Here is a 26,763-nt window from a genome sequence, read left to right as displayed (position 1 = left end):
CTTTTGAGCCATTCAATATTTATTCCCCTGCAGGTTAGTGTTGTGGCTGGGGAACTGCTCTCCTTAAAACCTGTGTGGCAGTCACAGTGCCGGGAAGACCAGACATCATTTTTTCTAATACTAGAATACATGAACTAAAACACCTGGAATACTCCCCCAGTTTCTACTGTTTTTCTGTGTGTAACCATAGCTAAAGAAATTTAGGATGTTCAAAAGACCTGCTTAAATCTGTAATTTGCTTATGTGGATTTTATTTTGGTTGTTTTCTTAGGTTGTTCCCAACTATTCCTCCAGAGATGAATATGAGAAGATGTTTGCTTTGGGTGTAACAATGTAAGAAGATAGCTCACTATTAAAACATATCAAATATTTGACTAAAATATAATTCAGACATCAAGCAGTGACTGGTTAAAATTTCTAATGCAGATGGATTTCAACTGTGCTGCATAAAGTCCTGATGCTGCAAAGCATTAATGCACACTTAGATGGAATTACTTTGGAGTTTGAGTTATGTTCAGCCACATATATAAGGATGTAATTGAGGTCTGTTAGGAATTAATATTAGGTTTATGTGTGAGGCTTGGCTGAAAAATAGCCTAAAGCCTTAATCATAACCCACTTAAAGCACTTGCTAGTTCTAATTTTCAGGGGTTGTTTTGCAGTCTATGGAAAACACAAGTTATAAAACATTCTTTCACGCCAAGAGAAACTTTGAAGTAGAAAGTGATCTTTTTTTAATGATTTTTACATACTCTCCTACTGTTGATGAGCACAAGATTATTATTCTTTTGTGTAGCATGGAGAGAATAAATTAAAACAGTCAGAGAGCTGTCCCACTTCTCTGGGAATTTAATATGAACGTGGTCAACCATTTTGGGCTAAAAGCTTCCAAAGTGGCTATATGTCTAAGAAGCACAAGTGCCGCTGAAAACCAATGACACAGAGATTGCAATGAGGTGAAAAAGAGTGTCCTTTTGTCCCAGTCACTGTGCTAAGTGCCAAGACAAGTTTACACTTGGGTTTTGATCCATGCATTTTTGAACTCAATTTAATGAGCTAAACACTCCTCCAAAAATATGTTGGTGCATTGCTAATGATAAAACTCTGAGTTGAGAATTAGATAACAGCAGACCTTTAGCAACAAATTGAAGCACAGAGGGTTTTTTTGTTGTACTGGAAGCACAAGTGGACAAGTGGAAGTGCCACTCCAGCCTGAGCAATGTGTGGTCTCACTGTGTTGCTTGCTGTCCCCAGGTATGGTCAGATGACTGCAGGGAGCTACTGCTACATTGGGCCTCAGGGAATAGTCCATGGGACCGTGGTAAGGAACTGGGGAAAGGTCTCTGTCAGTACCTTTTGGAGGAGGCTTTCTCCCGCAGTGGCTGGTGATGGGAGTGGTGTGGATTGCTGAGAGAGGATCTTTTGGCTACCAAAGAAATTCTCATTGCCCGCTCCATAAAAAAATTAATGTCTTTTCACTTAGATATGTCTTATCCAGAACCCAGACTTGAAGGGATTTGCAATCAAGGTCTCAGTCTGAGCTCATATTTAGCTACAATATGTGAAGTATGAATTGACCAAAAGTCTTATATAAAAACATTTTCTTGGCTGTTTTCCTTAGCTGTCCTTTGCAGCCACCCTTAAGCCTCTATACCACAAGAGCAGCATGTTGGGAACCACTGATTATTCTATTTCATGGTGAGAGAAATAAGCATGATGACGACAGATGGTTTCACAACATCGTTTTGTAACATATTTCCTTCTTAAAGGATTAAAGTGCTTAATGGTGCTGATGACCCCAGAGTTTCAAAGTCTGTTTGCTACAGGGACAGAAGATCTTTAAATTTAAGGGAGTCCAGTGAAAATGGCTCCTGGTGATGGCTGTGTTTGTTGTGTGCAGCTCACAGTGCTCAATGCAGGCCGTCGGTACCTGAAGGCAGAGGACCTGTCTGGGAAGGTGTTTGTCACTTCTGGCCTCGGAGGGATGAGCGGGGCTCAGGCGAAGGCTGCAGTCATTGCTGGGTGTGTGGGGATCATTGCAGAGGTGAGAGCAGTGCTGCTGTCATTCTGCCTTCTCTCCTCCTTTTGCTGAGTCAGAACCCTCATTCTTCTGATCTGACAGGTTCCTGAAGTAACCCTGAAAAACCAAACTCAGAAAAGATACTATTTTCTAAGATCTGTCCCTTTTTTTTCCATTGCTGAGCATTTTTCACTGCTATTCCACTCTGTTCATTCACTCAACAGATCAGGCTGCAAAAATATGGACTTAAAATTGCTTCAAAAATGATGCAGTACGATACTGTCAGATGAGCCATTCCCAGTGTTTGAACTACCCTCATTTCATGTGTGAAAAAGTGTAACCTCCACAGGCAATTCCCATGAGAACTGTGTTCTCTTATGCCAAAAATAGCCCATGTTGAGAAGGTGTTAGTTATGTTATTTAACTTTGATTAACCTTTAAAGCCTCCAGTATCCTTATCAGATGCAATAGGAAGTACTCGTTAAAAATGTTGGCGTGGTTCACTCATCAAGATTTGTACTAATGATGTTGAGGTTGCGATTCCTTGAAGTCAATGGGACTTTTAAAGTTGACTTCTGAGGTTAATCACAAGCACTTATGAGAACTCCAGTTTTTAGGCAATGAAGGTAAGTTCTGCTGAGAGAAGATGCTGATGGGGGAGAAGTTCTGTAGTGCCGTTTTTCCCCGTTCCCGAAGCTCTCCCACAGAATATCTTTGTAGAGAGTCTTTCATCCTGTGGAAAGTTTCTCTGTTCCAAATATGCTAAAATAGCCCAGTTATTTCTTCCCCTAAACTAAGATAATCTACTAATAATTTGTGATTCTGTGATTGCTAATGCCCATGCAATTAGAATAGTGGATGATAGGATCCACTGGATCCACAGATATCCTTAAGTATCATCTAATGAAGCATCCGAAACATCATCATTTGGGAAAGTATACATCCCTGCATATTTCAAGTGAAATACATTTCCATATAGAGAGGTTGCATTAAGTTCTCCCAATACCTGCCCTTTTCAGCTCTTATGCTGATCACAGGATTCTGTTCTAGCAACCAGATGGAAGGAGGGACTGCACAAACACTGCAACAACTTTTAAGAGAGATTGTTGCTTGGCAATTCTATGAAAACAGTAGTGACAATCTTTAGTGATATTGACTACTTAGAAACATTAAACTTTTCCATGCATTTCTTTCTTCGTGGCTGGCTTTGATTTCAATACACTGGGGAAACATTCTTGTCTGAGCAGATACAGGACTGACCAAAATGCACTGAGCTCTTCTGAGTATCTGCATGTGATGGGCTCTTGTTACTCTGCAGAAGAAAGCATTTGTGAGAACTAAGCTCCAGTCAGAGCTGATTGGAGTGGGAGCTTGGCCTTCTCACCTAAAATCATTTATAGACAGCTGGGAAACCTCTGCTGTGGGCATGTCCCACTGCAGTGGAAAGAATTTCACAATCTGACCTATTTTAGTTAAAATTAAACTTCAAAACACAGTGGGTCAGACTGCCCACGTGGTGTGCAGTAAACCTGACTGCTCTGGCTACATCGGGTCTTTCATGAAAGGCTTGGGCTTCATCAGTTTTACAACAGTGGTGCAAAGGTGGTTTTGTTAGAATGTGGGTTTTGCATGTATTTGAGATCTCATCAGGTACTCCCTGCAGATGGAATAAATGTATTCAATTTACTATTGAATAAATTATTAATGAATAAATTATTCAGACTTCTGTTATCATGATCTTTCAAATGCTGGAATACAAAGGAAATATTCCAGTGAAAGCCATTCAGAGCCATCCTTTGTCCTTTTCATCTCCACGGCTGCAGATGATTTTGTTCAGGAGACTGAATATCGCCTGTTTTTTATCTCCTGTGAGATGATCCTTGTCGGAAATGAGTCTCAGGAGCACATGTGTATAGCTATATATATGTACATATTATTTATTTAAGGAACCATTTATGTAAATGACACTGAATTGTGCAAGAGATCATTTTGTCAGCCAGGGCTTCCGAAGCTCAGGCAGAAGGGATTAGTGATGCAAGTCTTTTACCTCTCCTGTTTGACAGGAAGCTGATTGTAATTTTATGAAATAATGGTGTGGAGGGACAGATATCTCCTCTGAGCTGCACTGAGCTCTCTGGGATTACACTGGAGGCAACATTAGCTCATCATCTTTATGCAATTTTTTAAACTACTGAGATGCTGATCCAAAAATGAGCATATTTTTGAAAGGGTGGTTCAAAGGAAGCTAGTTTTCTTGAGCCAGCAAGCCTGTGAAAGACTAAGAATGTCAGAGGGAGCTGAAGTAAAATATGTAGGATGTGGTAACATTTAAATAGATCTGATCTATGTTATGTGGGGATTTAAATGACCCCAATTCCTGTAATTCATACAGACCCCTTAATACTTTTCCTCCTGTGCTGATTTAAATATGTCAGAAGAAGCTGTCCCCCACGGCACCTGATTTTATTGAATAATTCCATTGGCAGTGACACTGTTATTATCATAATCTGGGGTTTTGGAGGGATAGTCTTTATTACTGATGTGGAAAATGATGGATGGTTTCTCATGCTAAGAATAATTAGGAAATAAAAGGTTTCCTGGTGTTCAAGCAACTCCTGAATACGGAGCTTATTTAATTTACATATAAGTACTTTCTTAATGAGAAAGAATTAAAATGGTGGGGAAAGATTATAGAGAAGTAAAAAATGCTTTAATGAAGCACTAGAAGATATTCAGGTTATGTGTTCTCATGCACACACATCATCGTGGGGGGTTTAAATCTGTTGCTACCACAGAATATTGGTTTAAATTAATTTTGCCACTTGCCTTATGCCACTGATAGCTCATTATAAACGTATTAATGGTGTGCAAGCTTGTACATTGGACCATTAATATGGAATCTGTGCCAAAGCCCCCATGGTTTGTCCATCCGTTTATATTTTTATCCAGCTGTCTCTTAGGCACGTACACACTGGCACACACAGAAGCTGAGCCCAGAGCTGGGTAGAGATTTGGGATTGAGCTTGTTTGGAGCTTCCAAGTTCAAACAAGAGGGAATTAAAGACATAGTTTTGTTTTGCTCTGTGCTATTTTTCAGTGGCATTAGGCAGCTGGGACAGGAAAATGCTTTCCTCTTTCCTTTCCATATTAGGTTGAGATTTTCAACCAGCAGTCCAAGAACAAAAGTGAGGGTTAATTTTATTCTGCAAACCATAGCTTCATCTTGGGCAGCCTGGAAGAAATGTCTCCCTGGGCTGAACAAAGAAAATATTTCCTTAATTATTAAAAAATATTATTTTCACCAAAAAATAGCCACATTTTAAAAATAGATTGGAACGGTTTTGGCTTTTAATATAATAATGAAAAGAAACAGTAGGAATACTTAAAATTTGCAGAAAAATATTACCTCTTATATGATTTTAATGATAAATTTTTATTTATAAACTATTTTGGGAAGTGATGTATCAAAAAAGTCTATTTCTTTCTTTGAGCTAGGAGTAAAAGAGAACAGAAAGCTTAAAAAAATCAGAGGTGAAAAATAAGTATTTGAACTATAGTTATATATATATATATATAAAAAATATCTATATTATATAGATGTATAACTCAAGGTAATAGTAGGGCTATTGCCTTTACCTTTTTGTTAGTTTTTCCTGCAAGGTAATTGAAAAATTGAAGGCAAAAATGACTGCATAGAGGAAACAGGAGTTTGAAGATCTCTGCTATTTCTCTTAGGTTGATGAAGCAGCACTTCTGAAACGTCACAAGCAGGGGTGGCTGATGGAAATCTCCAACAACCTGGACCACTGCATTGCTCGCCTCAGGTATGACTTGAAACATAACTCTGTGAGCTTCTCTCTGCTTCCTAAACCCCCCTCACATCTTTCTGCACTGTACCATTGTAGTCGGCACAAAGGAGGGTTGAGGACACCTCTTCTTATTCCAGGTCTGCTTTGGAATGCGAATCCAGCTTCCCAAGCTGCAGCAGTCTCTATTAGTGACTACCAGTGCTTCACATCATTTGTATAAGTTAAACGTGTCTTCATTTAGTTTCATGAATATGCATGGAGCAATTATAACTAATGTTATACTTGCAGCATCACTCAAGCTTCATGGAGTCAGTGATTAACAATTATGTAAATGCTGAAAGATCTGTTTCCGAGATAAGTGTTGAGAACAGCATATAGACTTTTTTTTTTGCTAGGTTTGATTCTGTGTGTGATTTGCACATTTCAAGACAGAATGAGGTGCATTTTCTTCAACCAATCTTTTTATTATTTTCTAGGGAAGCAAGAAAGAATAAAATTGCTCTCAGTTTGGGTTACCATGGGAATGTGGTAGATCTGTGGTAAGTAGTATAATGGGCACATTAATGCTCTGGCTTTTTAGTCAATCTGGAATTAATTCCCAAACTTGGAAGAGACATTAAATAAAGTGATGAGTACATTACTCTATATGCTCATGAAAAAGTGCTGTCAAAAGGGGATCTTCATCCTTGTGTTCCATTTGCTGTCTTCCCTAGGGAGAGGTTGGTGTATGAGCTGGACACAACAGGAGAGCTGCTGGTTGACCTGGGGTCTGACCAAACTTCCTGTCACAACCCATTCAACGGGGGCTACTACCCAGTGCAGCTGAGCTTTGAGGAGGGAAAGCAGCTCCTCTCCACCAGCCCAGGGAAGTTCCGGACACTGGTACAAGAGAGGTAAAGGTTTTCACAATACGTCTCCCTAACCTTTAAATTTAGTTGCTTTGCAAGTGATGCAGTCCCGGGGTATGATCCAGTACAGGAAAGAAAGGGCAAATTGGGCAGTTTAGGCCAAGGGAGAGGCCAGAACAGTGGTGTTTAGCCATTTTCAGTTTTTTCTCTGCTTACTTTGTGAACTACTTAAACTGTTCTGCAGTTTTGTGCATGCTGTTTTTTGTTATCAGCTTCCATCCCCAGAGCTGGCTGCATTGCTTGGCTGAAAGATGTGACATAACCTCTTTGCTATTTAGTGAAGTTTCCTCAATGACTGTAAATCACTTCAAGATTCAGAGATAACAGGTGCTATAGAGCCTGGAAACATCTCAATTGATATCTCGTGGGTTTATGTCTGAACTTATCTGGGGTCTTTCCCTTCCCACTGTCTCCTCCTACTCCCATGCCGTTGGTTAGTTAATAATAGTATTCTTTTTTATATTTCATCAACCTCAAGAATAACTGTTTCCTTCTTTATTTCAGTCTGAGGAGGCATGTGGCTGCTATTAACAAACTAGCTGATAAGGGCATGTTTTTCTGGGATTATGGCAATGCTTTTCTCTTGGAAGCTCAGAGAGCTGGTGAGTAGATCCTGGAGTTGTAGGTGGAAACAAGGACAATCCTGCATGCATCTTCCCACCTGTGTATGTTAAGTAGGATAGAGTTGGCCACTGTAATTCTAAGTCTTTAGTCTTCCTTTCTCTCTTGTTCTTTGAGACTCCTGACCCTCCCTGGCTGAGGTACAGCTTTCATAGGAACTTGTGTGCAGCCTGGTTTTGCATTCTGTAGTTTTCCTTCATCAAGTAACTGACTTAAAATTCTTTTATAGGTGCTGATGTTGCAAAAAAAGGAGCAAATAAAACAGAATTTCGATATCCTTCCTATGTTCAGCACATCATGGGGTATGTTGGGCAGAGTTGGGAATATGCTCTCTAGTACCTTGTGACTCTCTCTGTTCAGAGATTAGTGCAAATTGACAGTGCACAGTAAATGATCAAAAGGAAGCAACAGCAGTAAGAAAATTGATCTCACAGGTGTTACGTTATGCCAGAGTTAGTGTAGGTTAAATCATTGTCAAATCAGTACTCTTCACTCCTTTACATGAACAGCTGCATTCTGTCTTTGCATGAATTTTCCTTAAGCAGTTCTGCTCAAGAAGAGCCAGGTCACAGACTCCAACTGTAACTAGAGGCAACTTCACTTCTAGGTGCTAAAAGCTGAGAGCTTGCCTCTTCAGAGCAGTGGAGCTCAATTCCAAATCATCCAAGCCTTTTATCTGCACTGAAGTTAAAAGTATGATGGAAACAGGACACTCTTCTGCCCATGCCACCAGCTGTGCCTCTTACCCACACTGCACATGCTGCTTGTAGAAACAGCTGAGCTCAGGAGATCTGTTGAGGGACTGGATTTATAACTCATTTTTCCTCTGACTCATGCCTAGCTTGTCTATGCCATGTGAACAAGTGCCTGAACATAGAGTAAGGCCCCAATCAGATTAGATCTTTTCTTCCAGCCCTCAAGTGAAGCGTGTCTCACTATTGTATGTAAACAATGTGGACAGCAAATGAGTCTGGACTTGGGCACTCGGTCAGAACCTGTACTTGTCTGACAGTGTAGATGCTCATGGTTAGCCTGGGTTAAGGACACAAAGACCGGGCAGCAGGGAGAGTATATTTGATGAAACAGAAGAAAAACTGCAATTCATCTGATGATGCACTTGATTGAACTGTCCAACATGACTATCAAAATTCTGGCCTGACTATACTTTTATATACCAGTGGATGGCTGCATGAAACAGCACTGTTTAATTTCTCAATTAATAGTCCTTGATGCTTCTGTTTAGATTAGTTCATTGAAAATGTTTCAAATTCTTCTGTCTCCAGCTAATGAAAGAAAAGCACTGCTAGCAGCCAGGATAAATAAGGAAAGAATTTCAACTATCTCTTAATGAAACATGTTCTCTTCCCAGGGACATTTTTTCCCTGGGATTTGGGCCATTCCGCTGGGTTTGTACCTCAGGTGACCCACAGGACCTTGCTACAACTGACTCCATTGCCATGTCAGTGCTGGAAGACTCCATACGCCAGGGAGGTAAGACATCATCCCATGCCCCGCTCCCTGGGGGGGCTTTTGGGGAGAAAAGGGTACCCAGAGTTCAAATGTGTGTTAGCTTTTGGCTGAAAACATGGAAAGCAGGCTCTTCCAGGTTCCATGTAGGCAGGAAGTCTTGTTGTTGTCCAAACCCCTGTAAGGAGTGTAGCCTGTAGGTAAAACATAAAAACACCATGGATGTTGATCCCAAAGCAATTTTGGCTAAGAGCCTTTCTTTTAATTTGTTACAGGTGTTTTTAAACTTTGTCACCTTGAAACTTTAGGGCAATCAGTATCTTTCACTATCAGGTTTCCAAGAGTAATTTAAGGAGTCAAATTGCTTTGCCCTTGTCTCATAGGTGAATGAGGCATGAAAATCTAGGGAGGCTTTCAAGAGGTTAGCAAGGAGATCAGTGGCAGGAAACCCAGGTTTCCTGAGTGTGGTGCTCCATCCAGTGTCATTTTTTTGTGATTACAATTTTGAGATCTCTTTTTGAGCTACTGACAGCTATTTCTACTGACTGGTGGAACCAGTCTGGAATACCTGCATGGCTCTGTGTGCTACTCTGGGATCTAGGAATTGCACTCTTCCACATCCCTGAAACTGGGCTGTTACTGATATCCCCTGCTTATGAACTGAGACAAAGCTAATTTTGTGTCAGCAAACATTAATCCTGATCTCCCAGGCTGGAGGGGAAGGCCCTACCCCTTTCCCTTTCTTTGTCTACCTTTGGAGTTACCAGACAGCAGGCTCAAGGACTTGTCACTGTCCCCAAGCACTGAAGTCCTCAGCTCTTTTGTTTTGAGTGCCAAGGTTTGTGCTTCCCAGAATCAAAAAAAGAATCTTTGAATTCTGAAGAATTCCTCCAGATCTAAAAGGAAATGGATCAGAAATCCAAAGCGTATTTTGAGAAGGAGAGCATAATAATTTTTTTCCCAGTAATATTGAAATATTTGTTACTTTTTTTATGAAAAACATTGAAACACAAATAGAAGTGTGAAAATTTTGAATGCTCTCCTGTTTGTTCTGGAACAATGAGCACTGGGAGGATCCTGGGTGGTATTTCTGAAAAGGATATACCCTGTTCAGATGTCTCTCCTTTGGAATAAAACTACTCTTGTGTTCCTATAATGCAAGGCTGGTGTCCAGCCTTCTTTTCCTCCCAAGAGGTGAATTATTGGTAGAGCAGATCTGACCCTGCAAGGTCCTTGGTTCTGTTTATTCTACTGATGTTTCCTTAGGAGTCATTTTCAAGAAATAGCACTGGAGCATGAGCTGTGTGTAATGCAATAACCCAGATGTGCCTACTCTGTTTTTAAACCTGGTCCCTTGGCTTTATTGAAGGGAGGGTGAAATCCATTTCTACACTGCTGGATCTGTCTTCAGAAATCTGCAGTAATTTTTCTGCCATGTACAGCAGCCTCCAGAATTCTTCTCTCAGGACTGAACCATTGTATGACCTTTGGATGGTTTGCATTGCAGGACTGGGAAATGAATCAGTTACTGTGTGTACAAGAGTATGTGGGTGTTTATATAGATGTAATGTAAAGCTGGGGAGAGAAGTCTCTTGCACAAACAAAAAGCATTGAACTATTGCTTGTATATTCATAATTTAAATGAAAAAAACAATTCATATAAAAAAATTCCAACAGGTGAAAACAGGCTTAAGGGCAAGACTACTGTTCAATTTGGTGTTAAATTTGACGGGACAGTGGGAATTTGATTCAAAGAGAAAGAAAACAGAATTTGCTGTCCACATTCTATGAGGCCTGGGTTTGGACCAAATTTTAGGGTCTGGATATCCTCACACACATATACATCTGAAATCTGAGCCTACCTTTGAAGTTTATGAATGAGTGAAAACTCCGCAGAGCCAAACTCTGTTGCTTTCCAAGTCTGAACTTTCAACTTGTCCTTGAGTCCAGTGTTAACCATTTTTCTTCTTTTGTGGAGATGAATTTCTTTCAGAATTCATGAGATTTTTGTAGTTTTATTATCTGCTTCTACTTCTAGGGTACCGGAGCTTTTAAGATGGCCTTTGCATGGCAGATGCAGCACTGATGATTGGGGTGTAACTTGGATTTAGGACCTGTGTGGTAGTTTGAAGGTTGAGCTGATGCATAACAATGTAAATCTCTCTAAGGGAGCCAGTCTCTGTGTTCCTTGGGACAATTTCTCTGAGTACACAATGCTTTCCAGTATATTTTAAACCCTAGATGTGTACAAGGGTCTATGAAATACCATAAAAAATACAGTTGCTTGCCTGACTTCACATTCCTGTTGGGGTGGGAAGGTGGAGGCAGCAGTTTAGCAAATGAGATACATGGAATTACTCTAAAGTCTTTCTTAAGAAATGGTGAAATTTTTTTCAATTGCAGGAAATTAGACTAAATAAAAGGGAGGATTCCTCACTTCCCTAGGGATAACTGATGAAATCCAACTGTTTATTGGAGCTGGCTGGAAGGGATGGATGTGCTGTGTTGAGATAGGTCCTTGTAGCCAGTATTCTCATCTGGCTTCTCTTCTGGTTATGTTCTGTAGAACTTAGACAGAAAGATCTTTTCTGTAAGTCTGTGCACTGTGAAGTATAAAATATGGTAAGTGTTCTATGATATCTCTTATAAAATGATAGAAAGGAACCCATCCTCTGGTTTTTTTGGTTTTGTTGGGTTTTTTTAGAGAAATTCCAATAAACTCCCATTACATATCTATAGTAACCTAAGTGAACACTACCCATTACCTTCTAGAGGCTCTTCCTTAAAGCTTCTGAGTGGCAGCACAATCCTATTAGGACAGCACTAGCAGCTGTTTCATCTTTCACTCCCTGCAAAGTGAAGTGCTGACATGTTAATCCTCGTTGCAGAGTTTAGAAGCTATCACTTGGAGCCAACCCCTCAAGCACTGACAGGTCTTTTTAGGATCATTAAAGCTCTTGGTATGGAAGGCCTGCCTCTGCAGGAATGAGCATATTTTACATTTCCCTTTAACAATGTGTTTAATACAGGTTCAATATGAGTTTCTTACATGTTCCTCTTTCCTTTTTCTAGTTTAACCCTGCATAAGTGATCATACTGCCTAGTGCAGAAGCAGTAGTCCAAACACTCTTCTCAGGGACAATTTCAAGTTAGCAGTATGCAGTTTCTCCAGTTAGACTTTGAAACATATATCATCTGTACATTATAATTTGAGGTGAAAAGGGTGAGAGCTGGAAAGTAATGGAGAACGTGCTGTCTTGGCATCTGCAGAGATGATTGACTTGGAAGTTCCAATGCATGAACAGATCACTGTGGCTCAGCCAGCTGAGCCCTGGTAGCTGAGTGTGACTCTCAGGGCAGGGTAATGTGACATAGCTTAGCCCACAGAGAAAGAGCTTACAGACGGTAACTTCTTCAGCCACTGTAACCCCAACTGAGGTGCAAAACCCCCTAAATGAGGATAGTCAAACAACACTTCTGTCTCATTCCTTACCCCCTCTCCCTTTTGTGAGTCACTCGGTACAGATGGTGCTGTGTCTTGGAGGCAGCTGATTGTGCTGAGACCTACCTGTATCTGACTGATATGTGCCATTATTTCACTGTCTTTAACTTGAAATATCTTTATTCTTATTCCTTTCTAGTTTGGCTGATTGAGATGGAATGACACAGATATAAATGAAAAGAAGATGCTGGAGAATGTTAACCTATTCTATAATTGTCTTAGATACATATATATATATATCTTAGAGATATATATATAATTGTCTTAGATAACATACTTCTAAACAAGGTGTAGGGTGGATTTACACATAAAGTAGCTACTGCATAAGAAATTTTCCTGTGCAGTTTTTGCTCCACAGAAATGTGAGGCAACAAATCTCTTTGTATAAAAGACCTCAGTTTTATCTTGGTATGAAAACATCCAAGGACCATGTAGTACAGAATAACTGCTGTGCTATAAATCTGTATCCCAGATATGGTGTCCATTGGTGTAATTTATCTTCAAGTGTGTGTTGTGAGCTGCTTTTGAGAATTTCTGCTGGTTGCCTCAAAGGTGCAATACTGGATTGTAGTACCCAATGTCATGGAGTTTGATAAAACTGCTAATTTAGCAAAGGCCTGGAAATAGATTGGCATTTAATAGGCAGTAAAACAGGTGACCAAAAATGGACTGTACATGTAAACCATATTTCAAGGTTTAATTTAGTTTGCTGAAGATCCAAATGGAAGTTACCATTCCAGCTGTCCCGAGTGGCATCTTGTACCTTTCTTCAAACATACTCTGCAGTTACTGCAACAGCTGCACAGAGGACTCTATACAGCATTTCCTATATGCGTGCTTGAATCTGAGAGTAGAATTTGACTCCCTAGTGCTGCCAGATGAATTAAAGTAAATTTAGAACATATTGCATTAATTTTCAAGCTGTATTTTTTCTTGTTTTCTCTTGCAAGTGAGCACATCTGTGAAGCAGCAGTACCATGACAACATCCGCTGGATTAGGGAAGCCGGCAGGCACAGCTTGGTAAGTGCACAACCTCCTGCAGCAGATGTGGCTGCTCCTGGTCCTGAATGCAGTTCTTGAATGCTGGGGTGAAAAGCAGGAATGGGCAGGAATGAAAACACAGTCTGTAGCTTTTAGGGCTGACAATTGAAACCCCTCTCTCCACACGAGGATTTTAGGCTGAGCTGAAGCAGCTCTTTCCTTTCAGTTCCTCATCTGGAAATGCTACAATAATCCAGCAATATCTACTTTTGTATCTGGAGTGAAACATATCCATGATTCACCCTCCATCTCAGTTGTAACCACCTTTCTTTCACAGTGCTATTCAAAACATCCCTCTTGGCATTGCTGTGGACCAACCTCTTCACACCTGCAGTTCCCAGAACCCTTTCCAAAACAGGGGATAGGGCTGAAGAGCTGCCATCCTTCTGCACTGTGGGAAGCAGGACACCAGTGGATCATCCTTTGTTTTCCTTTTCAGGCAGGGTCTCCCTGTGAAGCCAATGAATGATGCTGCAGAGCTCATATGTGCTCTCCTAATCTGGAAGCACAGCAGAGCTGTGCAGGACAGATGTTCTTTGCCATATTTCTCTTCTATTCCAGCCCACCATCACCAGCTCCAAACCTCTGCTTCTCAGCTGTTGGTAAGGGATTTGTTGATAGGGGGATTATAGCCTAGCAATCAGGTTGAGTTAAAAAGTGGAATTCACTGGACAGTAGCAGCTGAATACAGAAATACATCTCATGGTTTGTGTGAGTGGAGATAAAACTAAGTTCAAAGAGGGAATTAAATTTTTCTTCTGGAAGCTGGATGTTTGTGAAGAAATAATCTGTACTTTCTCCTATAGAAGGAAAGGAGTCACTCCTATGACTCCATTAATCTGGGACCTGAAGATAAGCCAGTTGCTGAGACCCTCTGTCATTTTTCTCTTCCAGGTTGTTGGCTCTCAAGCCAGAATCTTATATTCTGATCAGAAGGGTCGTGTGTCTATAGCCGTGGCTATTAATCGAGCCATTTCTGAAGGAAAGATTAAGGTTTGTCTCTTTTGTCTTGATATATTCTGGTAATTATGTTTAATATCAGACTGGGGTGGCAGATGGGAAAGGAGAAAGCCTCAACCAGTGAGAGCAGAAGTGCCTGTTATTTACATGGGGTCAGTTTGTGTTAGAGCTCAGTCCTCTCTGCCTGCCACCAGTATTGTGCTCTGTCACAGGAGAGAGGTGGGTGTAGAAATTTTGTTTCATGATGAGACTGCCTTATTTTCTGTTTGGGCACCTACAAGTACAACATATCATTCAGTGATTTGCTGAGAGCACAAAGCAGGGACTGTAACTCCTTAGTAGGGCCCCAAATATTAAGACAACAGAAGTGAATTGAGCAGATAATGGTCCTCAGTAGCATTGTCAACCCATGAAGAATTCCACTGTCTTGTCCTTGGTTTTTTCCAGGCTCCTGTAGTCCTCAGCAGAGATCACCACGATGTGAGTGGGACTGACAGCCCTTTCAGAGAAACGTCAAACATTTATGATGGATCAGCCTTTTGTGCAGGTCAGTGGAACAGCTGAGGCTTGTCTGCCTGGGCCAGCAAGGAAATGGCTTCAAAACAGAAATAGCTTTTTAATGCAACATTTCTTAAATATTTTTGTTTAAAAAAACACCCTTTAATCCAAATTAATCAGATTTCCTGAGAAGCTTTGTGGGATTTAATAGTGATACAGACACAAATGTGGAGCTGGTTACACAGGAGAGGTCCTGAACACTGCTGGAAATTCCATGAAAATGCACCAGATGTATCTGAGTGCAAATGGAGACCAGTCTCAGAGGATGGTATCTTCTGTTTGATTTTAAGTTTGAATCTCACTGTTTCAAACAGGTTACAGACATATTTCCTTGAAATCCACAAGATCCAAATCAGGTCTACAATAGTATTTTGCTTAAAGCAAAGAGGTTCACAGCTGTTTTCATTCCATGACCTGAGGACTCAAGAAAACAGTCTGGAGTTTCTGAAAGGAACTTTTCTGGTCATAAGAGAACATTGATAGTAAAGGCATAAGAATAAAAGTCAGGCCTTCTGGATTAGACTCCAAGCCTTGCTGCTCAGCTGAAGTGTGACTGTGGGCAAGTCATGTAGATTTGCTCTACAAAAGGAGCCTTTAATTCTGCACCCCCTGAGCTAACCAGACTCTGCTTTTCAGTTTGTGAAACAATCCTTTAGAGAAATAAACCCAAGAAATATCAGGTTGGAGACCTGAAAAAACGAATGAAGCACTAAGCACATTTTAACCCTAAATCTTCCTCAATTTTCCATCTGTAAAGCAGAAATTATGATAATAGCTTTAGCCCAGTGGTGTATCTGTATGTCATGAACTGACAGTCACAAAGAGGTGAGAGACTGGAGGATCTGCTGCTGTAGAAGGAGAAATTATGACAGAGGAAGCTGAGCATATTGAATTACTTCCATTATGAGAATTCATAATAGAACCAAATTATGGCTCAATTTTAAAGAGAAAAGTTCCCTGTTATCTTAACTGGATTTCCTAGTGAAATGAGGCTTTTAACTGTGTCCATCAGTCCCACTTCAACACTTTTTGAGTGTCTTGGTGAGTTCTAATAGGCCAAATGGATAGATGCCTTGAATAATGTTTGTTTCTGACAAGCTGAGAGAAAATGGTGCAGCTGCACAGAGAACAGAAATCCAAACTAATGTCTCCATCTTAGCAATATAAGTAATCACCAGGCAGTGCCCTCAGAAGAGGGCAGTAGAAACAAGGCTTGCTAAACTCCATCACTCATCATGCTTTGTGGTTTTCTTTGCATTTTGTGATTTACATGATCTACTTGCCTTCTCCAAGGACTTATCTAAAACCTGCTGGCCACTGATATCACTGGTCTTTAAAACCAGGCCTAAATCTGTTTTACCAGATGAGCTTCTGGAGGCAGTAAAAGAACTTCTTAGGTCTTCTTCTCTCCCTTCTATCCTGTTGTTTTAACACAACTTTTGAGCTGGTTCGGGTGAAATTTGCTTCTCTTTAACACACAGGACTTTTCCAGAATGTTCATTTGTCTCATTTTTTTTAAAGTACCTCAGCCTGATGGGTCATTGCTGCTCTGCAAAGTGTATTTCAGCAGAGACATCTGCAGCCAATGACCTTTATCAAAGCCAAGGAGCAGCAGCTTATTGCATTGTTAGTTCACTCCTTGTCCAACCTCCACTCTTATCAGGCCAGTGGCTGAGGAGAAAATCTGTACATTACAGAATATGGTGATTTAGATCTCTCCCATTCAATCTCGACAGCACTGTAATTATGATAATTGCGTTATTAAAGTGACATAATGTCAGATAAAAGATGCTATAATGGAGCTTTTGACAGGGTTTAACATAGATTAGCACTCAATAAACTCATTTTCCATCAGACACATAACTGTGGGTCCGCAGATGTGGTTGGTGGGGATATTGTTGTTTTTCTCTTATTTCTCCTGTTAAAAATATGGCAAATAATGTATTGAATCTTTTCTGAATTAAATCTGGACAAATGTTTTCAGTAAATTTTACTCTTAACCTCTGTGTGCACCTCTTTCCACCTCTCTGGGTATATGCTTTAGCACAAATTGTAGTAAGTATATAAAATTCTAGTGAACAATTCAGTGGAAACCATGCATTAGTCAAATTATATTTGTTTGCTAAATTATGTTTCTTTGGGGGTTTTTATAGACAAACCTTCTTAGTGGTTTCAGCAGTTCCTGTTCAGGGTAAAATTCCCACATGTTCCAAGAATTGGGGTGGATATCATTTTCATCCCAACTTTGTCCCCAGAATGCAACTCCTTAGCTTTAGACTGGCTTTCTGCACAGGGCTGAAGTAACTCTGCACTCTGATCTGAAAATATTTCAGACTTCTGAGAACTGCAAGGTGTGTAGTGTTCCAGGTGTCCTGCCCATTTTGAATCCATACACATGGATGTGTCCAGCCTGTTCTTCCATGACTGAGGTATCCCAAAGGAGTGGATTGCATTTCTCTCCACCCTGAAGTAGTATCTCAGAGCTGAAGAGTGGTAGGTCCTTCAGCTTCCTGTTTTGGAGCACAAATGCAGGAATCACCAGAGTGCTCATAAACCACAGTGTGAAACTGGCATTTGTTTCCTCCAAAGTCAGGGCAGAGAGCGGGAGACAAATCTCCCTTGCCTGTTCCTCCCAGGAATGAGATGTTCAGTGTATATCTGTGAGAGAAGCTGTGAGTAGAACCTGCCTCCAACCCTGCCTTCACACAGTCGCAGTGAGGGTGTCAGTGGAAGGAGGGAGCAGCACAACACAAAAATGAACGTGGCCCATGAGTAACACTTCTGCTCTCCTCCCAGACATGGCAGTGCAGAACTTCGTGGGAGACTCGTTCAGAGGAGCCACCTGGGTCGCGCTGCACAACGGGGGTGGAGTTGGCTGGTGAGAGCTTGCTCGTGTTGCTAAAGCTGGGCTCTGAATCCTGTTCCTGCTGCTGTGTATGTGTGTGGGGAGGAGAGCCAGGAACTGCTGAACAGACGTGTAGTACCGGAGGAGAACAATGTCATGATGGTGGGAAGGACGGGTTTGCCATCAAGGACTGAAAGGACAAATTATAAAGCAAAGTATGGTGCTGTAGGAGACTTTTTCTAATTAATGCTCATATGTCCAGAGAAAGTGTTTTGAACACTGGCCACAGCATAGTTTGAAGAACTTAATTTGATGAACAAAGACAGTCTGCTGTGGTCCTTTTGAACAGATCCTGCTTCCAGCGTTGTCTTCACACATGCACAGCCAGAGTGTTAGTGGATGGATTATGTTTAGGTCTCCTCTTAGGCTGTATTTAAACCTGTGACCTTAGGACCCCAATATAAATGCTCCCGTGCTAAAGTGCAGTGAGGGGTTATTGAGACAAACCAGCTCAGGTGCCAGTAAACCCCACAGTCTTTTTCTCCCTGCACATGCCTGGTAGCATTAAAGACCACAGCCAAGTAAGGACTGAATTAAACACCTCCTTCACATGACATGCAGAACTAAGAGACATGCCTAAACTGAAAAGCAGAATGAAGGAAATACTCTATATGGAGATGGAAACTAAACTCCTCCATATGCCACTGAAAGGCTACCTGGATTGGCAGAGGTGTAGGAAGTAGGAAAGCCTGGCCACACTGCAGTCTTTAGTTCTGGTTTGCTCTTTCCAGCATATTCCAGCAAACCCTCTACCATTTTACAGTCATGTCTTCATTTGGTGGTATCAGCAGTCAAAAGAGGCACAACCCTCTGTTAAATACTGTGGTGAACCCTCATACTTCCCTGTTGCAAACAGTGCTGGAATATGCCAAAACCAGCAAGCCAAAGAACTTGTAGCAGATGTTAACCTCAGAGACATTTTATGATAATTAATTGGTATTCCTCTGAATGAGCTGAATCTAGAAAATATCCCTTTAGGTCAGCTGAAGAACTCCCTCGCTGTACTCTTTACTCCTTTGATTTCAGTGGCATAACTCCTGCATAGAAGGGTGCATGAGAGCAGAGCTTAATGATAGGAGAAGAAAGCTTTCTGAGGGCTGAAGCACATGGAGTGAAGGTTTTGTGGATTTCAGTGATAAGGACCCACAGCCATGATTTCATTCACAATTTCCCTAATTCTGAATGGAAAACACATACCAGAATGTCTCCCTACTCTGGTCATCTCAGTCTGAGGCTCCAGAGGTAGCAGCAGACAAGTTCTGTCTAAATTTCCTCAGCTGAGTTTAACCTTTTAAAATATCTGCTTAGGAAATACAAGCAAAGAAAATCACTTTTCACAACATGTTATGCAAAGTATTTGGAATATTTTTATATAATTATAATTATTAGAATTGCTAAAATAATTTCTTATGCCATGAATGTTCTGTGCATTGAAGATGCTTAATTCAAAGGATACAAATGATCCTATTCCTTTCTGGTCTCTCTAAGGCCAGTTCTTCCAGGACACTTTTGCCCTCTGTACTATTCAAAGACAGCTTGGCTGAATGGTGAGTCTGCCCTTAGTTCTGGAAAACTGGCCCTGACCACACTGCAATTTCAATTATACTGTTTTAGTTGTATTGTAAGTGGAGTTACATCATTAAAAGAAACTTTGCCACAAGGCAGAGCAGATTTATGCTGTAATTTATGTAATGCATCAGAAAATTAGTGTATGGCTATTCACTAAAATCAAAATATCTTTGGAAAAGCAGGGTTTGGTTCTCCTTTTTGTCATTTCCTATGGCTGCTTAGGGCTTGTCATTGCAGAAGAGTATCTGCTCACCTTGTTCTTGAAGCAGTCATAGCCCTCTGTGATTAAATTACTGTGCATCAGTGAAGAATGCAGGGCCTGAAAATTAGGTGTGCCTCTGCAGAGCTTTAACAAGCCACCATGCTGAGGCTCAGCTGTGGTGTCCTTGTCGTGTCATTAAGTGCCCTGGCCTGGAGAGCCCCCAAAGGCAGGCCAGACAGGTGGTTCTTCTTGGCTTAACTAATGTGGCACCACCCTGGCTGGTGAAAGGGCTGCACCCCTTTGCCTTCTGAGGAGAGAGAGGAAAAATTTAAAGGTGGCAAAAGAAGAAAAACCACACCCAGCCATAAAATATTGCTTTCTTTGCCTGGAAGAGATAGATGCCTTTAAGTTTTTGACCCTGTTTTTGTTTTTCTCTGGAGCACTAAAAATCCACCTGACTTTGCCATAAAGAAATTGCCACGTGCTTGATAAACTTGTCATCAGCTGATTTGGAAATGTGAAAGTGCAAGTGGAAGTTTATATATATTTATTAACAAAAATACATGTGATTAGAGAGAAATCCAGCTGTCACTGGCAAGGGTCTGCCCAGGGAGTTCAAAAATGGGTAATTGCACTGTGTTTAGCTGCCAGTCCTCCCTGCAGAGGCTGGGCTTGCCTGGAACTGCTGACAGATCTGCTGTGTTTTCCCTTTGAGACTGCAAAAATGCCTTTTACATGCTTTATTTTCTGTTACAGCCTTGTGGGACAAACAGGAAAAGCAGGATTAATATTTATTTAGCCAGAATCTGCATCACATGTACTCTTGGAGAGGCTTAAGATTAACATAGTCTTGACTATAATTACAGCAAATGATTGTTACTCATTTTTTGCTGCCTGTTTGCATGAGAATGTGTATTAGCACAGAGCCTGGATAACCTGTAGTAACAAAAAGGCAGAAGCAATTTAAGAATCGATCTGCACTGGTGACAGTGTGACATCTTGATTGTGAGAGAGGCCTTGTTTTCTTTGATCATCTTAGAAGGAGACATCTGGAAATTATAGGAGTAGCTTAGGTCAAAATGCCACACATTTCTTTAATTACCTGAAAATGTGACCCAATGCTAATGAAGGCAGAGAGCTCCCCTTTAAAAGTGAGAAGTTTTGCTAGAAAATCCATCATAACAAACATTGGCATTTAATGTAGGAGTGATTTTAGACAGTAGAGCAGATTCTGGTGAGTGACTCTGATTTGCACTGGAGTAACTCCATGGAAATCAATGGACAGGCTTTAAATTTACGGAGTGTAAGTAGATCAGATGGTCATTGTTCATGCCTAAGCTTCAAAGGATGCTCTTTGGGATACTGTGGACAGAGGGAAATTTTGTCACTGAAAGAACATCATCTTCCTTTATGGAATATCTTCATAAAACACAGGTCCAGAGGTCTGGGTTTCTGGGGCTTTGAACTCTGACAGTAAAGGGCGGTGCTCTGTTCTTTGGTCTCTGTACACAGGAGCAGCAGAGTATGGTGGAGTAACTGGCCCTGGCAGAATTACATTTGTTGTCATCCAGTCTGCTCCCCTCTTTTGGAGAGGACAGTGACAACATGAGCTATTCAAAAAGTAGAATTTTCAAGAAATACAGATGTTTGATTGTTTGTATGCATCCTCGGATGAGACTAAGAGCAGAAATAGTGAAGGCTTCACACAGTAAAAACATAGTGGGAATTAAATTCCAGGCTGCAAGAGTTGACAGTGTCAATCTAAAAGGATAATTTTATTTTGAAGACTCAGATCTTACAATATTCAAAGATCTCAATTTAAAACATGACTTTGCTTCAAATTTTCCAGTTAAAAAAACTAATTCATTCAGTGATGGTCTGCTGTAAGAAACCACTTTCAAGAAAACTGTGCCTTTCAACAGAAAACTAGTTTGTAATAGTGACGTATCTAATAATGGAAAAGTGGAGGGAATTCAGAGAATGGTACTGTGATGGTGAGGTCTGGATCCCTGAGTTCCTTGCCGAGCTCTGTCATAGGGTCCTGCTTAGTACACAGGTCCTGTATGTAAGTATTAGGAAGGGAATTAATGAGTAACAATGTTCCATTGAAAATGAGAAAACCTCTAGTTTCAGGAAGTAGATCTCAGGTCTGTGAAGCTCCAGTTTAGCCTCAATTCCCTATTTCCTCAGAAGCTCAAGTTACTGCTGGAAATACACATTAAGAAATAATTACTTCTTGGACTGGAAGACTCTCAACTCCTATCTGATTAATGGGCATGTCTGATGTTGTTCTATGTAAATTTTGTAAACTTATATTAACTATAAAATGCAGAGGACAAAATCCTGCCTCCAGGGATTTCCATTAGTCTCTCATACATGTACTGTTGTATGATATGCCCTGTCCCTCAAGTGTTGCTGATGCTGAGCTCTAATGCCAGAACTCTCACAGATTTACAGCAACAGATTAATCTCCCAGCTGCATTCACCACTATTCACCATATGCCATGGAATGGGAGCTCGAGCAGGCCACATTCTGAAGTCAGACAAGATGTTTTGCTCTACGTGTTTTCCCTGTCCTTTAAAACCAGACTGCTATTTCTCCCAAGAATAATCTGTTCATTTTAACATATTTCTGTTCTTCTTCTGCCAATAAGTCTGCTTCCTGAAAAGTTGGCATTGATGTCTTTAAACAGCTCTGTATCTCATACAAAATGAACGACTGTTTTGGAAATGATCGAGGCAGATGTGCATTAAGTGGTGGTTAACACTTTTTTAATAAAATGCTTATGCTCTGTCATTTGTCCCGAGAGAATATAAATAGATCCATCTTCCTGCTGCTGTAAGTACACTGTCACCCTCATGATCCTGTCTGTATGGCAGGCTGCAGTATAGCAAGCGTGAGGAGCTTAACCTTTAAAAACACCCCGAGACAGGTAAATCTCTGGCCCATCAGATCTGTTAACCTTTTTCCAGCTGTTTTTAGAGCCAGTACAGAGTGCAGGATTCAGGAGATATACAGCAAGCTTAATTTTTGGTACCCCTGCTTGGAGCAGATCCTGACTGCTAGCTGGACATTACAAGAAAGGTGGACTAGGTTTGCTGCAGATCAGGAAGTCAGGCCTTTGCCTGCTAAACACCCTTTTTCTTTTTTCATAAGTATAAAAGATCACTGATAGTCTGTTATTCAGAACGATTTCTGTGTTCTCATCCTTCTTTTTGCAGTACAACTGAACAAATTAACTCCTGTAAATTTTGTGGTATTGGTTTGAATTATTTTTATTTCATTCTCTTACCTTTTTTTTTTTTTTTTAGGGGGGAAGTGATCAATGGGGGATTTGGCCTGGTTTTGGATGGGTCGAAGGAAGCTGAAGAACGAGCTAAGATGATGCTCAGCTGGGATGTTTCCAATGGAGTAAGCAAAACTCATATATGTATACTTCAATATTAATTTTTTTTAAATCTGGGGAATCTTGCTTGTACACAGATCAAAACATAGAGTTTTGCTGATGGAAAAGGGGTTTATGATTTCTCTAGCTGTCAGAAGAGTTTCATCCTTACATGCTGGCAGAGAATTAGGCTCATTGATTTCATAGTTGAAAATGCATTGAAGTGACATTTTCCTTTTTAAATATTTGTCCCACTACAAAAGCATTGACTGCTTAAATGATACTGTTACTGAAAGCAATTGCTAGTTTTACAGAGCTGGGATGGAGTGCCCAATTATTTTTGGTGAGGGAATTTTGTAAGTTTATAAAGTACCTGGCTCTACCAGTGTTTATCTGTCCGATGTTATGCATGGAAAAGTACCACGTCTACCCAAATACTACTCATAAAAACAAAGTATTACAAAAGTTACTTGCAAAATCAGAAGGGAAACTAAAAACTGGCAGGGGGTTGAAAGATTTATTGTCACGAGTTGGTTGCCAGTGTTTGCGCAAATATGGTGCAAGGTGGGTGTGGCAAGAGGAATGTCTGATTTTTACACCCCTTGGTTCTCTTGTCTGACAGGTTGCCAGGCGCTGCTGGTCGGGGAACGCCTTTGCTTATGAAACCATCTGCCAAGCAATGAAGGAAAATGGCACACTGAGGGTGACTCTCCCTCACAAGGTGGTGGATGAGAACATCTTGGAGCAAGCCGTGCAACATTAGTGGTACTCCAAGTGCAATGTTGCTCTTGCAGACATAGTTGAAGTTGCTTCCTTGATATCCTGCTTTGCTCTCTGGCCAAATGATAAAAGCCTTGCAAATGTCTGTTCCATGTGAGTTCTTTTTTTCCTCTCTAACTTATTAACAGGGCAAATCTGTTTGTGTTTGTGACAGGTCCGCCGGGAACAGTCTTTTCACCAACATATTTGGAACAATGTTTGCAATAGGAAACTGTTCATGATAGGGAAAGGAATGGGAATTTTGTCCCTGAAAATCAAATGGAAAAAAAAAAATCCCCAAACAACAAAACAGTCACTTACTCCTGATAATTCATAAATTAATGTGTGTACAAAAGTAATTCTTATCTATCCTTAGTCTCGTGCTAAGCATGGTCCTTGCACAGCACGTGGGCTTCATTCTGACATGAACACAGTGCCAGCAGTCCCTTCCCCCAGTGGACTTGCTCTGGAATGTCACTCGGTCTCCTGGCACTGTATCCATTACCTCTTGGAATGAAAAGGGGTGTTACACACGTAAAACCTGCCTGTGCTGCTGCAGAGGGGATGTGATGAGCTGCAGTCTCGGACAGCACACAGTCCTCAGGACTGGGAAACTCCACCCCTGCTGGACCCCACACTACCCACAGGTGAGCAAACTCTGCAGCTCTGCATTGCCTCTGCTGCTAAGAAAAGGGAAGTGTTTATTTTGAATCACAAATGAGTTCTTTACTCTGTTCACGCACTGTGTATATCTCCAGATGAACAGTGAGAGTCTGGCATCTGCTTGAAACTGAGCCTTCTGTGAAGTGCAATCTGCAGTTGATAGGAATGCTTTACATTATGGAAAAAACCTGCCCACATTGCCAATTTATACGATTGAGATGTGAGTAGCTGTCAGGCAGATTTGACAGCCTTTGCTTTGACATATGTTATGCATTACCTTATTAATAATCACAGTAAGTTAGCGTATTGGTATTGTGTGAAACCACTCTAATCTTCATAGCCCCAAAACACTGGTGGCTCTTGCTTTGTCAAGAGGAACAACCAGAAAATATACTGGCTTTTCTTGTACCGAGGAATGTAGAGCTGTTCTATAGACTCGTCTTAATTCTGAGTTGACAATACACCACAAACAAGATGTTGAAGAAATATTTTTTATGAGTTCTTCACTTTTGTATTATTTAGTACTGGGGTACCTGCCAGCATGTTCACGTTCACATCCCAGGCACAAAAGGAACCTTATTTTTGTCCTAGTAGCCTTATTGCCCAGGAGACATAACCTTACCAGTATAGCCATGTTTAATGTCACTCAAGTCCCTGGGAGTTTATAACTCAGGACTGCCTTTAGGGAGACACAGAACCCACATATATGAGTGCTATAAAGAGCTACAAGTTGAAATTCAGATGATGAAGTCCATTAATGAGGTAGCATGAGTTAAGGTGAAATGGGGTACAGAAAAGCAGTGAACTGGCTAGCAGTTGGTCTTATTTATGACTATTCACTGGTGTTTATCCTAAAGATGTAGTATGCAGCTATATGTATATGTTTAAATCTGCTTCAGTCTTTTAACTGCATATCTCAAGCACTTAACAAATGTGAACTGGCTGAGGTTTACAATACCTTTGGGAGGGCACAGGGAAACACTAACCTGTTGCTGTCAGGGATGAAATAGCAGGGGGTTTCCAGCACACAGAAGCCATAAATAACCCCAGGGATAAGTTCCCTTTCTGAGCCCTGCTGAGCCTCAATGTATCTGTCCACTTGTTTGCAGAGAAGCTGAGACTGTGAACAGGCTGTTGTTGTGTGGGGGTGCTGATGTAATTTTTAGGTAGCTGACCTCACTGCTAAACAAAGCCAGGACAGGGAGAACAGTTTTAAACCCATCCATCTGAAGGCATTGCATTGGATCTGATCTGGGCAGGGGATGTACAAGCAGTGAATTTCTGCAGTGCAGTGAAGTCTCAAGCATGACAGGCTGAAGCATCCTTCCTATGAATCTTAGCAACTTAACGCTTTCCTAAAATGGCACTTATCCTGACAATCTTGTGTGTGGCTGCAGATAGAGGCAAGAGCTTGGTGGCAGGTTTTACATCCTTCAACCAGGGATGCACCTTTGTGTTAAGCAATAAACTCGGGGGCAGACCTATCTTTTCCTAAGAACATGAAGGAAGGCACGGCAAAGACCTCCGTAGGGAGATTGGGATGGTGGGGGCCACCAAGGACAGGGAAGACCTACACCTAGTGGCACTCAGCCCAGTGGAGCTCTGGGTGTTCCCACAGCTCCAGCTTCCCTGGAGCTGAGTGTGCCTGGCCAGCATTTCACACCCTTGCTGTAGGCGTTTGATGCTCAGAAAGGAGGAATAATCTGAGCAGGAGAAGGATCACAGCACCATCTGCTGGGACTGCTCGCCAGTCCCACGGCAGCGGGGAACTGGTAAATTTCCATAGCACATACAGGATAATTTCACCTTTTCCTTAAGTCTTGGAGAGCCACAAGGCAGCTGAACATTCTCCCAAAGAAAGCTTTGCCCAAGAATAAATTTTAAAAAAATTAAAATTATGCATTAACTGAATTTGTAGGATTTTTTTTTTTTTTGCTGGTCTATCTTGGGTGATGGTATGCCATGGTTGTGCTTGAACAGTGACTTTGCATTGCCCGTAGTGCTGTTTTCGTATTTCCACTGATGGTACACAGGGTGTTTTGCTAAAGCATTTCCCTCTCTCAGCACTCTGAGTGTGGCTGCACCCTTAGCATTGCTCCTGCACAGCACGTCCAGGGACATGATACTCCTCCTCTATTTGTGAGGCCACATCTGGGGTGCTGTGTCCAGTTCTGGGCTCCTCAGTATGAGAAAGACATGGAGCTACTGGAGAGGGTTCAGTGGAGGGCCACAAAGATGATTTGGGGTCTGGAACATCTCTCTAATTAGGAGGGACTAGGGGAGCAGGGCTTGTTTAGTCTAGAGAAGACAGAGGGGATCTCATTAATCCATGTAAACATCTCAAAGGCAGGTGTCAAGAGGATGGTGCCAGAGTCTTTTCAGTGGCGCCCAG

General features: G+C 41.2%; 1 protein-coding gene across 1 annotated transcript in view; it reads left to right on the top strand.

Annotated features, from left to right (window-relative positions):
• The window catches only part of UROC1 (urocanate hydratase 1), a 39,176-nt gene extending 15,357 nt beyond the window's left edge, over positions 1–23,819 (top strand). Inside the window, exons 6-20 of the mRNA XM_010390106.3 lie at positions 272–333; positions 1,255–1,321; positions 1,901–2,044; positions 5,756–5,844; positions 6,306–6,368; positions 6,543–6,722; positions 7,242–7,339; positions 7,588–7,660; positions 8,728–8,849; positions 13,278–13,348; positions 14,264–14,362; positions 14,777–14,876; positions 17,684–17,765; positions 22,876–22,975; positions 23,572–23,819. Coding sequence (XP_010388408.1) covers positions 272–333; positions 1,255–1,321; positions 1,901–2,044; positions 5,756–5,844; positions 6,306–6,368; positions 6,543–6,722; positions 7,242–7,339; positions 7,588–7,660; positions 8,728–8,849; positions 13,278–13,348; positions 14,264–14,362; positions 14,777–14,876; positions 17,684–17,765; positions 22,876–22,975; positions 23,572–23,712 — 1,491 coding nt within the window. The 3' untranslated portion in view covers positions 23,713–23,819. The remainder of the gene's footprint in view (positions 1–271; positions 334–1,254; positions 1,322–1,900; positions 2,045–5,755; positions 5,845–6,305; positions 6,369–6,542; positions 6,723–7,241; positions 7,340–7,587; positions 7,661–8,727; positions 8,850–13,277; positions 13,349–14,263; positions 14,363–14,776; positions 14,877–17,683; positions 17,766–22,875; positions 22,976–23,571) is intronic.
• The last annotated feature ends 2,944 nt before the right edge of the window (positions 23,820–26,763 follow it).

This window comes from Corvus cornix, chromosome 12, assembly GCF_000738735.6.
Source record: "Corvus cornix cornix isolate S_Up_H32 chromosome 12, ASM73873v5, whole genome shotgun sequence".
NCBI lineage: Eukaryota > Metazoa > Chordata > Aves > Passeriformes > Corvidae > Corvus > Corvus cornix.
The sequence above is the reverse complement of the archived record's forward strand: the minus strand, read 5'-3'. Positions and strand labels throughout refer to the sequence as shown.